The sequence below is a fragment of the Eucalyptus grandis genome, chromosome 2, assembly GCF_016545825.1.
Source record: "Eucalyptus grandis isolate ANBG69807.140 chromosome 2, ASM1654582v1, whole genome shotgun sequence".
Lineage (NCBI taxonomy): Eukaryota > Viridiplantae > Streptophyta > Magnoliopsida > Myrtales > Myrtaceae > Eucalyptus > Eucalyptus grandis.
Genome location: NC_052613.1, coordinates 28,473,163 through 28,485,331, shown reverse-complemented (window position 1 = coordinate 28,485,331; position 12,169 = coordinate 28,473,163). Strand labels below are relative to the sequence as shown.

Here is a 12,169-nt window from a genome sequence, read left to right as displayed (position 1 = left end):
GCCTCAACCGGAGATCGATGAGGCAAAGGAAGTCGAACCCCAAGTATGCCAATGTAGCATTGATTGAATATGTTGGCATGGTCGAGCCTTCGACATATGAAGAAGCCTCAAAGGGTATAGAATGGAGGAAGGCCATGGAAGAAGAAATCCTTGCACTAAAGAAGAATGAGACATGAGATTTGGTATTGAAACCTCAAGAGTTACGTCTCATTTCTTGCAAATGGGTTTATAAACTTAAAACTCGACTAGACAGGTCAATTAAGAGGAATAAAGCACATCTAGTGGTTCGAGGATTTTCGCAAAAATATGGAATTGATTATGAAGAGACCTTTAGCCCGATGGAAAAGATTACCATTGTTCGAGTTCTTTTAGCACTTGCAGCAAACAAGTCGTGGAATGTGTGGCAAATTAAAGAAGGAATTAAGGTGGAATTGAGGGAAATATCTTTAAATTCGTAGCCCCCCATGCCTCAACATTTTGAACCACTTCAATAGCTTCTAAGGGAAGCTTTGGGATTGGAAATTGGTTGAGGAAACCAGCTGGCCATGGTGGGGCATCTTCAAGGAGACAAGAAGATAGAAGTGAAGCAAGAGGGACCCTCCACAAGCTTGTTGTCCCCCCATTCTCCTTCCTTTGTTGTCGATCCCCCATTTCTAGAGCGGAGAGAGAGCTTCAAAGACTAGAAAAACTTAGCTTAGCCCCTCCCCTTGCCCGTTGACGCCCGTTCGAGCCACTAGCACGCCGTCGTCACGAGCTTGAGCCCGTCGCTGCCTCTCTTGCTCACACGCCTACCTACGTGTCCCCGTGCCCTGCTCGCCCAACATTCAACTTCACCAGCGTCCCTTGGCCGTCGAGAAGGTCATCGGAGCCTGTCACGTCGCCGTTCAGCCGTTGGAGTGAGCCGCCTGGACCCGCAATAGCTCTGCCGCCCATCCTTGCCCGTTTTAGCCTCAACCAATCGTCAATTCCTCCTCTCTCGGCCAAGAACATAATTCGAAACCCAACAACCATCATGCACTATTTGGCCCATTTCCAAGCCCTTCCCGGCCTTGGTTTGTGTCGCCGCATCGGAGTTTATTGATCATCTCCGCCTCGCCATCGAAGTGAACTCACTGATTCGCAAATGTAGTGAGTTTACTCACTAATCTCCACTTAAGGAGTTAATTATGCCTAATGGTTGATTAATTTAGGTTATGTATGGTTTATGTGGTTAGTTAGAACGGATTAGCAATTTAATCATTCGATATTGCATGTTAGGTGATTAAAGTAGTGCAATTAGCAAGTAGATAAGTCGCAGTATTTATTTAAATAGGTTCGGAATTTTTCCGGGCCCGTTTCAATATTTAATTAGGCTTTTCTTTCCTAAGTTGCATTTATTTTGTATTTATTAATTAATTTTGGTAATAATTTAATTAATTAATATTTTCTGAAAATAAGACCTAGGGATAGTCGACGACCAGAATTTTGTGCTGATCGCAATGGTGTGGTTGGTTTATTATTTGGATGGTAATTTGTGCAATTTGTGTGTTGATTGTAATTTTGAGTATTTATCCCATAATTTATTAAATTCGGTATTTAATTAGAAAATTATCAGGTGTCGGTTTATAGCACCAAAAAACATTTTTATTGATTATATAATTAGTGGGATTTTATAAAATAAAGATATTATATTTTTGGCTGAGACCTATTGTGTACCCACACACAATTATTTTACCGAGTACTACGAAAAGAGTGGAATGGTTAGTGGATAAGTATAATATCTATGAATCAGCTTCGGTGAACATAAATCAGTTTCGATGAGCACAAATCAGTTTCGGTGAGCACAAATCAATTACCTCATTAATACAAATCATGGTATCGTTGTGAGCGGAATGTACATAATGAGGGTCCCATATCGGAGTCTAAGGTCCTTATGTCAGTGCTGAAGGTTGTTTTTGAGAAAGGCACAGTAGTGGACCCAAGTCCGTCAAAGCTAGGAACCCTGGAGTTTTCAGTCGACGACTCGACTGATTAGAGGATCTATAGCCTTTACCCCACCCCCACCCCCCTGGCATTTTCAGACCTTGTATAGATGTCGGCTAGACATCGTTTGATATGTATAAAAGCGTGGTATGGTTTTTAAAAATTGTGGCCCAGATTTTTTTATCCCATCTTATTGTTGTTTGAGGATTTAATTATTTGCTTCCACATGCACATTAAAATGAATGGATCGACGACGAGTCTCGGGACATCGCTATTTAATCAACCATAGAGGGATGGATACGCATTCGAAGGATCGGGGCATGACACCCCTTTTTGCAAACCTTGTATATATTGGCTAGTATTGTATATGACATAGTTTGATATGTGTATATGAGAGTGTTGTGGTTTAAAAAATTTATGGCCTTGCTTTTCTATCCCATCTTGTTGTTGTCTAGGGATTTATTTATTCGCTTTCGCATGTGCATTTAAAAAGAATAGGTCGGCGACGCATCCTGAGACATCGCTATTTAATCGACGACTGTCGCGACCTAAATTTCGGGTACACCACCTAAAACTAGGTTATGGACTACTAAGTTTTTAAACTTTACTCGGGCTCTCCCAAACTTATACCAATTCGCGACTTAAGGTTCAAATATTTAACATGTAAAAGATTATTAACTAGGAGTTGCCACTAATTAGTTTATGGTAGGTCGATTAGACACCTAAGTAAAATAATGAGAGGATTATTTTACTCATAGGAACTAGAGACTAAAAGTACGGGGACTTGATTACACTAGATTTCTCTAATGCTTCTTTTGGTACCATTTCTTTTTATTTAAAAAAAAAAATTTTGCTAGCAAAAGCTTAGATTTATTTTAACCCAAATTACTATCATGTCAAAAGATGATCACACGGGTGCTCAACTATTATTAAATATTCAATAAAAATAAATTGCATAACACAAAGCAAACAATTTTTTTGGGTTTTCTTGAAAATTGGTATTCTTTTATAAAAATGCATTTTTAACTACATGACCTAATTTTACTAACAAACAAATTCCTATTATGCAAACTAATTAACATGAACCTAATATTTTTATATTTTTTATTGAAATTCGGAATTAATAAAAACCCTAATTAAACTATCTAAAATGAATAATTTTCTAATATATTTTAGGGATTAATTTGACTTAAACCCTATCCTATTTTAGAAAACTATTATTTTTTTAGAAAAAATGAGATAATCAAAATGTGCAAACATTATCTAAAACCCTATTTATTTAAAAATTTATTTAGGTCCAATCCTAACCTATTTCAAAAAATTATCTAAAAATGCAATCCTAAAAATATAATCCTAAAAAAATCTAATTTACTAAACCTACATATGATTTACTAAACCTATATGTTCATGCATGATTTATTATTTTTTTAGTTTTTTTAAAGATGATTAATTATTAAATCTAAATAGTCAATATAATCAATAAATAAAGGATTAAAGTAATCGAAAAAATAACATATTGTCTTACAGATCAAATTAACGATTATTCTAACCATAATTATCACAAAAAAAAGGTTCAAAATAATTAAAAATATGATCCGAAATTTTACGGATCAAATTAATAACTATATTGATTCAACAATTAAAATACTATCAACAAACCCCAAAAATTAATATAATTAAAAAAAATGATCCGACATCTTACAAATCAAATTAGTAATTACAATAATTTTGGGGAAAACCCTTGCGGATAATGCTTACAAGATTTTGTGAATATTAAAATGGGATAGAAAAGCAAGGCCATAAAATTTTCAAACCTCAACACTCTCATATACACATATCAAACTATGTCATATACAATACTAGCCGATATATACAAGGTCTGCAAAAAGGGGTGTCACACCTTGATCCTTCGAACACATGCCCATCCCTCTATGGTCGATTAAATAGCGATGTCTCGGGATGCGTCGTCGACCCATTCATTTTAATGCGCATGTAGAAGCAAATAATTAAATCCCTAAACAACAATAAAATGGGTTAAAAAATCTAAGCCACAATTTTTAAAAACCATACCACGCTTTTATACATATAAAACAATGTCATATACAAATACTAGCCGACATCTATCTATACAAGGTCTGAAAAGGGGGGGGAGTAAAGGCTATAGATCCTCTAATCAGTCAAGTCTTCGACTGAAAACTCCAGGGTTCTTGGCTTTGACGGACTCAGGTCCACCACTGAACCACCTAGTGGGTCCGCCGTGCCTTTCTCAAAAACAACCTCCAGCACCAACATAAGGACCTCAGACTCCGGTATGGAACCCTCATTCTGTCCATTCCGCTGACGACAATACCATGATCTGTATTGATGGGATACCTAATTTGTGCTCACCAAAACTGATTTATGCTCACCAAAGCTGATTCATAGATATTATACTTATCCACTAACCATTCCACTGTTTTCGTAGTACCCGGTAAAATAATCATGTGTGGGTACATAGTAGGCTTCAGCCAAAAATATAATATCTTTATTTTATAAAATCCTACTAATTATATAGTTGATAAAAACATTTTTTGCGCTGTAAACCGACGTCTAGTAATTTTTTAATTAAATAGCAAATTTAATAAATTCTAGGATAAATACCCAAATTACAATCAACACACAAATTGCACAAATTACCATCCAAATAAATAAACCAACCACACCATTATGATTAGCACAAAATTCCAGTCACTGACTATCCCAGTCTAATTTCCAAAAATAATAATTAATTAAATAATTACCAAAATTAATTAATAAATACAAATAAATGCAACTTAGGCCGGAAAAGCATAATTAAATACTGAAATGGGCCCGGAAAAATTCCAAACCTATTTAAATAAATATTATGACTTATCAACTTGCTAATTGCACTACTCTAACAACCTAACATGCAATATTGAATGATTAAATTGCTAATCCGTTCTAACTAACCACATAAACCATATTTAACCTAAATTAATCAATCATTAAACATAATTAACTCCATAAGCGGAGATTAGTTAGTAAATTCACTGGATTTGCAAGTCGGTGAGTTCATTTCGACGGCGAGGCGGAGATGATCGATAAACTCCGATGTGGCGGCACAAACCAAGGCCGGGAAGGGCTTGGAAATGGGCCAAACTCTGCCAAGTGATGATAATGAACATAGCAAAAAACAGAACATAAGGGGGTTTCACGTTGTCGTCTCCAGAAAACAGAAGACCGTTCACCATTAGATGTTCAATTAGAGCAAGCACTGCCTGCCAGGCAATTGCGTGAATCTCTCATTGATCTAATTCCACTGTACTTGTCAAGCTATAGAACTCATGCTCTGTTTCTTTTGGTAACTGCTGCACTACCGCCTCAATATAGAGGCGTATGTTTTCTGATTACAGTATCACCACAATTTTCATGGGAAGACAGAGAACCTTTACAACTAATTTGTTACCTCCTCAGCTTTTTAATGGGTATGTGCAAATTGTCTCTCCATCGCCTTAAGTTTTTCCGCCTTTGCTGTCAAATCTACTTTCATTGAGTCTAATTCCCTTAAACGTTCGATTTCTTTTCATAGTTTTGTAAGAGGGGGGGTCTTCTCCTGTCAGCTCCAGTTTCACCTTACAAGGAAAGGTGGATAGATCTTGGTAATTATTTTCTGGATTTTCTAAAGTACGCACTGACTTTATAGATAGATTTATGTGCATACACTTTCGACCTTTGTTTTGAATATGACATCTATCATTTTTGGTCCATTGGTTATGATCATCGGTGCAGTGAAAGGATTCATTTATTAAAAATTGCATTACCCTTGAATCTGAAGTCTCTCTCTCTCTCTCTCTCTCTCATCTCTGCAGCCAACGTTGTCTTAGAAAGAAAGTGACCTATGATGGTGGCTTACCAGACATATAGAAGTATTTGACGTGAGCGACTAACAGGCAACCTCCACAATATTATAGAACTGCAAAGTAGCCCCACATGTGAATTTCTCCCACTGAATATTCTGCATACTTTGTTTACTTGGTTCATTTTGATAATGCCTTATCCGAAAAGAGCGTAACTCAAGACCCTCTAAGAAGATGACTTTTACATCTTCAGATAAACTTTTCTAGTCATAACGGGATCATTGATCAGATGTATTTTTACATCTCCTTTTTCCTTCTTTTTTTGGTCAGAATCTCCAGTTAACAGAACAACTATATCATTGGTGATAACTCTGGACGCGAGTTGACACAATATGCAAGTAGACATTGGCAAATCATAAATAAAAAAAAGACACATTGACATTTTAAGACATGTACGTTTTTGCTACCGAAAAAAGAAGACAAAAGCTTTTCAACATGCTTAGTAACAATATAATACTTCACAATAGCATAACTTGACATAAATACATACTACTTAATTTAACTTGTGAATACAAATTGCCAGCCATAAATCTTATGGATACAAGGAGGCGAACATGAGCATAGGATCAGATCAAGTACGGAATGGCAAATTCGGTTTGATTCGAGTCAAGACCAAGGGGGCTCCATATTGAGGTTTAAGAGAGATCACAGGAGTCGGGGCATGTTTGTAAGATGGAGATAGCTCCATTGAGAAGTTTTGCAGAACCATGGCCAGGACAGCTTTGGCTTCCAGGAGTACATAGTTTCTTGCAATGCAAGTTCTAGGACCATAACCGAAAGGTAAAAATGCTAACTCGTTCTTGGTTGCGGTTGATGCCCCTGCAGAGAATCTCTCAGGATTGAACTCATTGGCATCATCGCCCCATCTGTCTTGATCACGGTGGATCAGAAGCAGCGGCAGGAAAAGCTGAACTCCGGCAGGTATTTGTATATGTCCCAACTTGGTTGTCTTGTAAAATGTTCTGAGGGTCATAGGTACAGGTGCATATAACCTGATCACCTCGTTTAGTATCATGCTGACCTGCATATCATCAAACCAATAAAGGTCAGCCAAACTTTTGTCCATGAACACATTCATGTGGCCTATGTCATGACTTGGAACGAGAAGTTATGGATTCATATCTCTCATCACTTTTGCCACTAGCAAACAGTACTCATATCAGATAATTCCGCAAGGAAAGCTCTTGTTCTAAATTTTGTTCTAATGTGAATTTGTTTTAGTAAAAACAGCAAAAGCAATTTCATGTCTGACTAGTCACGATTTTCTTCTGCTTTCTGTTTTTCAGAAACATATTTACATAACTATGAGTTCCAGTTCAGTAATGTTTCTTGAAATCAAGATAAACAGCACAATTCAATATGAAGACAATCCTTACCATTTTCAGCCGGCTCAACCCCTCAAAATCAGGTTTCTTGTCGCCAAAAACCTGTAAAACTTCCTCTCTTGCTCTTTCTTGCCAGTTTTTATACTTGCTCAACAGAATCATAGTCCAAGTCAGGAAAAGAGTAGTGGTATCCTGACCAGATAGGTAGAAAATTTTGCACTCTTCAACCACATCTTCTACACTCATGCCATTTTGATGCCCAGATTTTTCAATTTCTTTCCTATTTGATTTTAGTATAGAACCCAAGATATCCTCCTCCTCTGCTCCTCCTTCCTTCAGTGCCTTCTCTCTTGCGATCACCATGTCTTTCAAGAAACTTTTTAGTTCGCGATCAATTTTACTCATCCTCTTCCGCATTGTGGTTGGCAGGAAGCTGCATTTGTTTTTGTTATGCAACTCATATTCAAGATGAAGACGTGAAACATTGAAATTCGGTATGGTTTCTGTAGATTATATGGTTGTTACTACATAGTACACTCAATTCTTTTTGCATGTATTGCACTTGGACGTTGAAAAGGACTAGTGTCTCAATTCCACTGTGCAATCTTAAGTTAGTTTCAAACAGATGCATTTGTAACGAAAATTTCAGACTACGAAAATTTAACCTGTAATCTCTCCAAACTTCTGTGTGTGCTTCTCTCATTGAATTCAGAATCATATATTGTCGGCCGAATACTTGAGTCAAATTATCAAAGATTGCCAAAAAGGAAGGGATGCGATGAAGCTCTTTACCACCAAAAAATCAATTTTGGAAAACTTTGGAGGAACAATTAATCACTTGTGACGTCTTCTACAAGGAACATGCTGAGAGCCTAACTGGGTTGACATGCTAATAAATCAAAAGAAAGCCTTATTTCGAGGCCTTGCAATCAAATTTGGGACGGTTAAAAGAAAAAAAGGAACAAAGTTCCCTCTCTTAACGAAGGTGCAACGGTATTTCTACCATCTTCAGATTTTGCAAATTCCCATGCATAGCAAGATGCTAAACGATATAGTCAATGTCAACATTTGAGGATCTCGGGATAACAAGCTGCAAATTTAATCTTGACTTTACCTCGATCCGGGGATCCATGCGAACTGACGAGCCTTAATAACGAGGCGCATCAGTTCTTTCTGAAGCACGAAAATGTGCTTGGCTTGCTCATAGCTACTTCCAAGAACAGCTCTAGAGATCACATCGCTGCTCAAACGCTCCAGGTGAGGCCACACATCCACTTCGCCACCTACACTTTGCTCTTCCCATGTCCTCATCATCTCCTCACAGCTTGAACATGTTGTTGTCACTACAAGCTGTAATTTCACCACTTCATAAGAATGGAATGATCTAAGTGTTTTGTTAAACATCTCAGGTTCTCATTACCATGAAATTATGACACGGTTTTTTCTAGCGTTCCTTAATCCGTTAGACATCACAATCAAGTTGGGAAACTTGGCGACGAGCAGATTCAGCACCAAATCATAAGTTAGAGGGATTTTCCATTTCTTGATTTTTTTTTTTTTGGATACTTATACTTCAGGATGATTTGGAGGATTAGATAGGGAGTTGGGAAAAGTTTACCACAAACGAATGGGACTCGTCCTCACTCTGGCCGAAAGTGGGAGAGGAGAAACCATTACCTTCAGCTTTTCAAGATGAAAAGCAGGGTCCATGATCTTTCTATGCTTGGCCCATTTCTCACCCTCAATATTCAGTAGCCCATATAGAAAGACATCTCCGAAGGCCTTGAGACGGGGCTTTTCAAACTCATAGATCCTTGAAAATATTTCCTTGAGCATGTCCGAGTCCATGATGTTCAACACAGGCCTTGGCCCTATCCATGTGAAGAAAAGCTTCCCTGCAAAACAATTTGTTTTTTGTTCAGTGGTGTTAAAACATCGATCTGCAATAAAAGATGGAGCCGGTGACGGAGGAGCTCGCTCGGCCAATGGAGGCTCGAGAGTCGCAGGGGTCAGGGTCACTGCTTGATTGCGACGACACAGGAGGTGTGGGTCGGCAACCTTTGAATTTAGAGAGAGAGAAAGATTCATGGGCCTCTTCGGAGGGAAAGTATGTTATGTCACGAATCGGGAGTTATTATAATATGGTGTGACCGACCAATTACTTTTATGTTACCAATCTCATCTTACTTCACACCATGTTTGGATGTATCTCCTTTTGATTGGTCAATTAGATCGATTGTCACTACCACATGGAATATCCGCACATAAAGTCCCTTTATTACTCTTGGTGGGTCTACTTGTGATAGAGGAGAGGGAAGGCAAAAAGGAAAAAGGTGTAAAAAGGAAAAACAAAAGCAAAAAAAAAGAAAAATAAAAAGGAAAACGAGCCTGGCCATCCAAAGGCCAGTGTCAACTTCTCAATGAGGTAAATTTGCATTGTTAGTTGATTCCCTAATTTAGAGGATCTCAATTCTTTATATAAAATATTATTCATAAGCAATCACGAAATGAAAAACTTCCATCCGTTGATGATATGTGCCGGTGTCATCAGTCGTGTTTGTGAAATATCTCTTCAATACCAGGTACAATGCACATTTTACTAGGGACGATATTCCTACTATATCAAGATAATATATCGAGCATACCGTATTTTTCCATGTTGTGATGAACGAAAGGGTAGGCAAAGGGCGCGATGTCATTGGAAAAAGGAGTGATGGGCCGAGCCTGTTTGATCATCCTCACCATCTCCCTCAAGTCTCGAAACAAAAGGCTGTAAGGAGTTCCGTTCAGACCTTGCTGTCTCAGAAATCTCTCGACCTTCCTCGGCTTCAGCCACAGAAACCACAGTATCTGCCATGCGCACGTCAAGAACGTGGTGACAACAATGGAGAGAACGACAGGATAAGCCAGTGGAGACATTTTCTCTATTCTAGGTTACACCATGACTGCAATTACCATCTTGGTTTGAGGGTATAAATAGACCTCAGGATGCGCAAAGATAGATAACGGCTTCGACCGGCTCAACCATTAAATTGAAAAGAAATAAGGAATAAAAAAGAAGAAGAAGAAGATCTAGACATTGCTAAGCCATTAATTACTCATTAACCTTGCCGGCTAATAAGGTTTGTTCATCTTGTAGTTACTTTTATTTCTTTTTTCCATATGATTACTAATTCTTGGATAAATGTATTGGAATTTGCAAGAGTGCAGCTCTTCTGTTTGATGCGTTGACTCTCAGAGGGTTATGCAGTTGTTATTGTTGTTATCATTCCTTTATATCAATGGGTTGACTTTAAAGCTTCTTGTGTTGCCCTTATCCTCCGAATGCGTGCCCATCCCTCGGTCATCAATTAAATAGCGACGTCCTAGGATGCATCGCCGACCTATTCTTTTTAAATGCGCATGCGAAAGCGAATAAATAAATCCCAAAACAACAACAAGATAGGATAGAAAAGTAAGGCCATAAAATTTTCAAACCACAACACTCTCATATACACGTGTCAAATGATGTCATATACAATACTAGCCGATATATACAAGGTCTGCAAAAAGGGGTGTCACGCCCCGATCCTTCGAACGCGTGTCCATCCCTCTATGGTCAATTAAATAGCAACGTCTCGGGATGCATCGCCAAACCCATTCATTTTAATACGCATACATAAACAAATAATTAAATCTCCGGACAACAATAAGATGGGATGAAAAATCCAAGCCACAATTTTTAAAAATCATACCACTCTCATAGGGTTATGTAGTTACTATTGTTATTATCATTCCTTCACATCAATTGGGTTGACTTTAAAGCTTCTTGTGTCATACCCCGATCCTCCGAACGCGTGCTCATCCATCGGTCATTGTTGACACCTAATTTTGGAAAATCTACGAAAATAAAAAAAAATAAAAAAATGCATCAGAACAAATAAAATGAATAAAAGGAAAAAAATGAAAAAATTTGGGAAATTGATTTGATTGATTATGCATGGAAATCTGAAATTCTGATGAATATTCGGATTTTGTTAAATGCAGAAGCAATTTAAAAATCAAGTGAATAAATGGCAAAAGTTTTTACGAAATGGAAAAAATCTGAGCAAAATTAAGCTAATTACGAAATCATGCTATGATTTACAATTTTGATTTAGTAAGACAGAAGATGGAAACTCGGAAAATACCATACAAAGTGGCCATCTGGAATCACTATAAAAGAGAGCTGCATTTTTGTGACTAGGGGGGCAAATTCAGAAAAAAATCAAGAGAAAATTCGGGGGTAAGGGGAATTCAGGAAAATAGAGAAAAAAGAATTGTCGTGGTTGTTGTAAAATATTGTGTTGCGAATATATAATAGAGAAGAGATTGAGAAGAGAAAGCAAGTGAACACTAGAGATAGTAGAGAAAGCCAAATATTTTCACAGTATTGTGATTGTTATTGTGATAGTTGTTCTTGTACATCAAAACTAAACTCCTATTTATAGGAGAACAATAATGTACTTATCATTAATATCAATGTATCGAATGATATATGTACTGGATAAGGGAGACGAACGTTCATTGTATATGGAGATGTACTTAGAACATTTGATACAAATGTCCCATAATAAGTACATTGGATAAGATGAATATAATGAATATTCAAGGGGGAGTGTTATGAAATACATGAATGGATAGAATACATAAATGAATATTCATTATATTCATCTTATCAAATGTACTTATTATGGGACATTTGTATCAAATGTTCTAAGTACATCTCCCTATACAATGAACGTTCGTCTCCCTTATCCAATACATGTATCATTCGATACATTGATATTAATGATAAGTACATTCTTGTTCTCCTATAAATAAGAGTTTAGTTTTGATGTACAAGAACAACTATCACAATAACAATCACAATACAGTGAAAATATCTTGCTTTCTCTACTATCTCTAGTGTTCACTTGCTTTTTCTTCTCAATCTCTTATCTATTA

The 12,169-nt window shown here is 37.2% G+C and overlaps 1 protein-coding gene across 1 annotated transcript; it reads right to left on the bottom strand.

The window, feature by feature from the left end:
- Positions 1–6,296: 6,296 nt before the first annotated feature.
- On the bottom strand, positions 6,297–10,212 carry LOC104431256 (cytochrome P450 CYP72A219). The gene is made up of 5 exons (XM_010043919.2): positions 9,850–10,212; positions 8,882–9,099; positions 8,319–8,554; positions 7,256–7,637; positions 6,297–6,900 (listed from the first exon to the last, which is right to left on the bottom strand). The coding sequence occupies exons 1-5, from the start codon at positions 10,121–10,123 to the stop codon at positions 6,451–6,453; spliced, it is 1,560 nt and encodes a 519-aa protein (XP_010042221.2). The 5' UTR covers positions 10,124–10,212; the 3' UTR covers positions 6,297–6,450.
- Between the last annotated feature and the right edge of the window lie 1,957 nt (positions 10,213–12,169).

Excerpts from the sequence above, each read along its gene's own strand:
- LOC104431256 (XM_010043919.2), bottom strand. The coding sequence starts at position 10,123 with ATGTCTCCACTGGCTTATCCTGTCGTTCTCTCCATTGTTGTCACCACG. Across the intron at positions 9,100-9,849 it reads TCACAACATGGAAAAATACG|GGAAGCTTTTCTTCACATGG; the intron begins GTATGCTCGATA and ends ATTGTTTTGCAG. Across the intron at positions 7,638-8,318 it reads GCATGGATCCCCGGATCGAG|CTTCCTGCCAACCACAATGC; the intron begins GTAAAGTCAAGA and ends AAACAAATGCAG.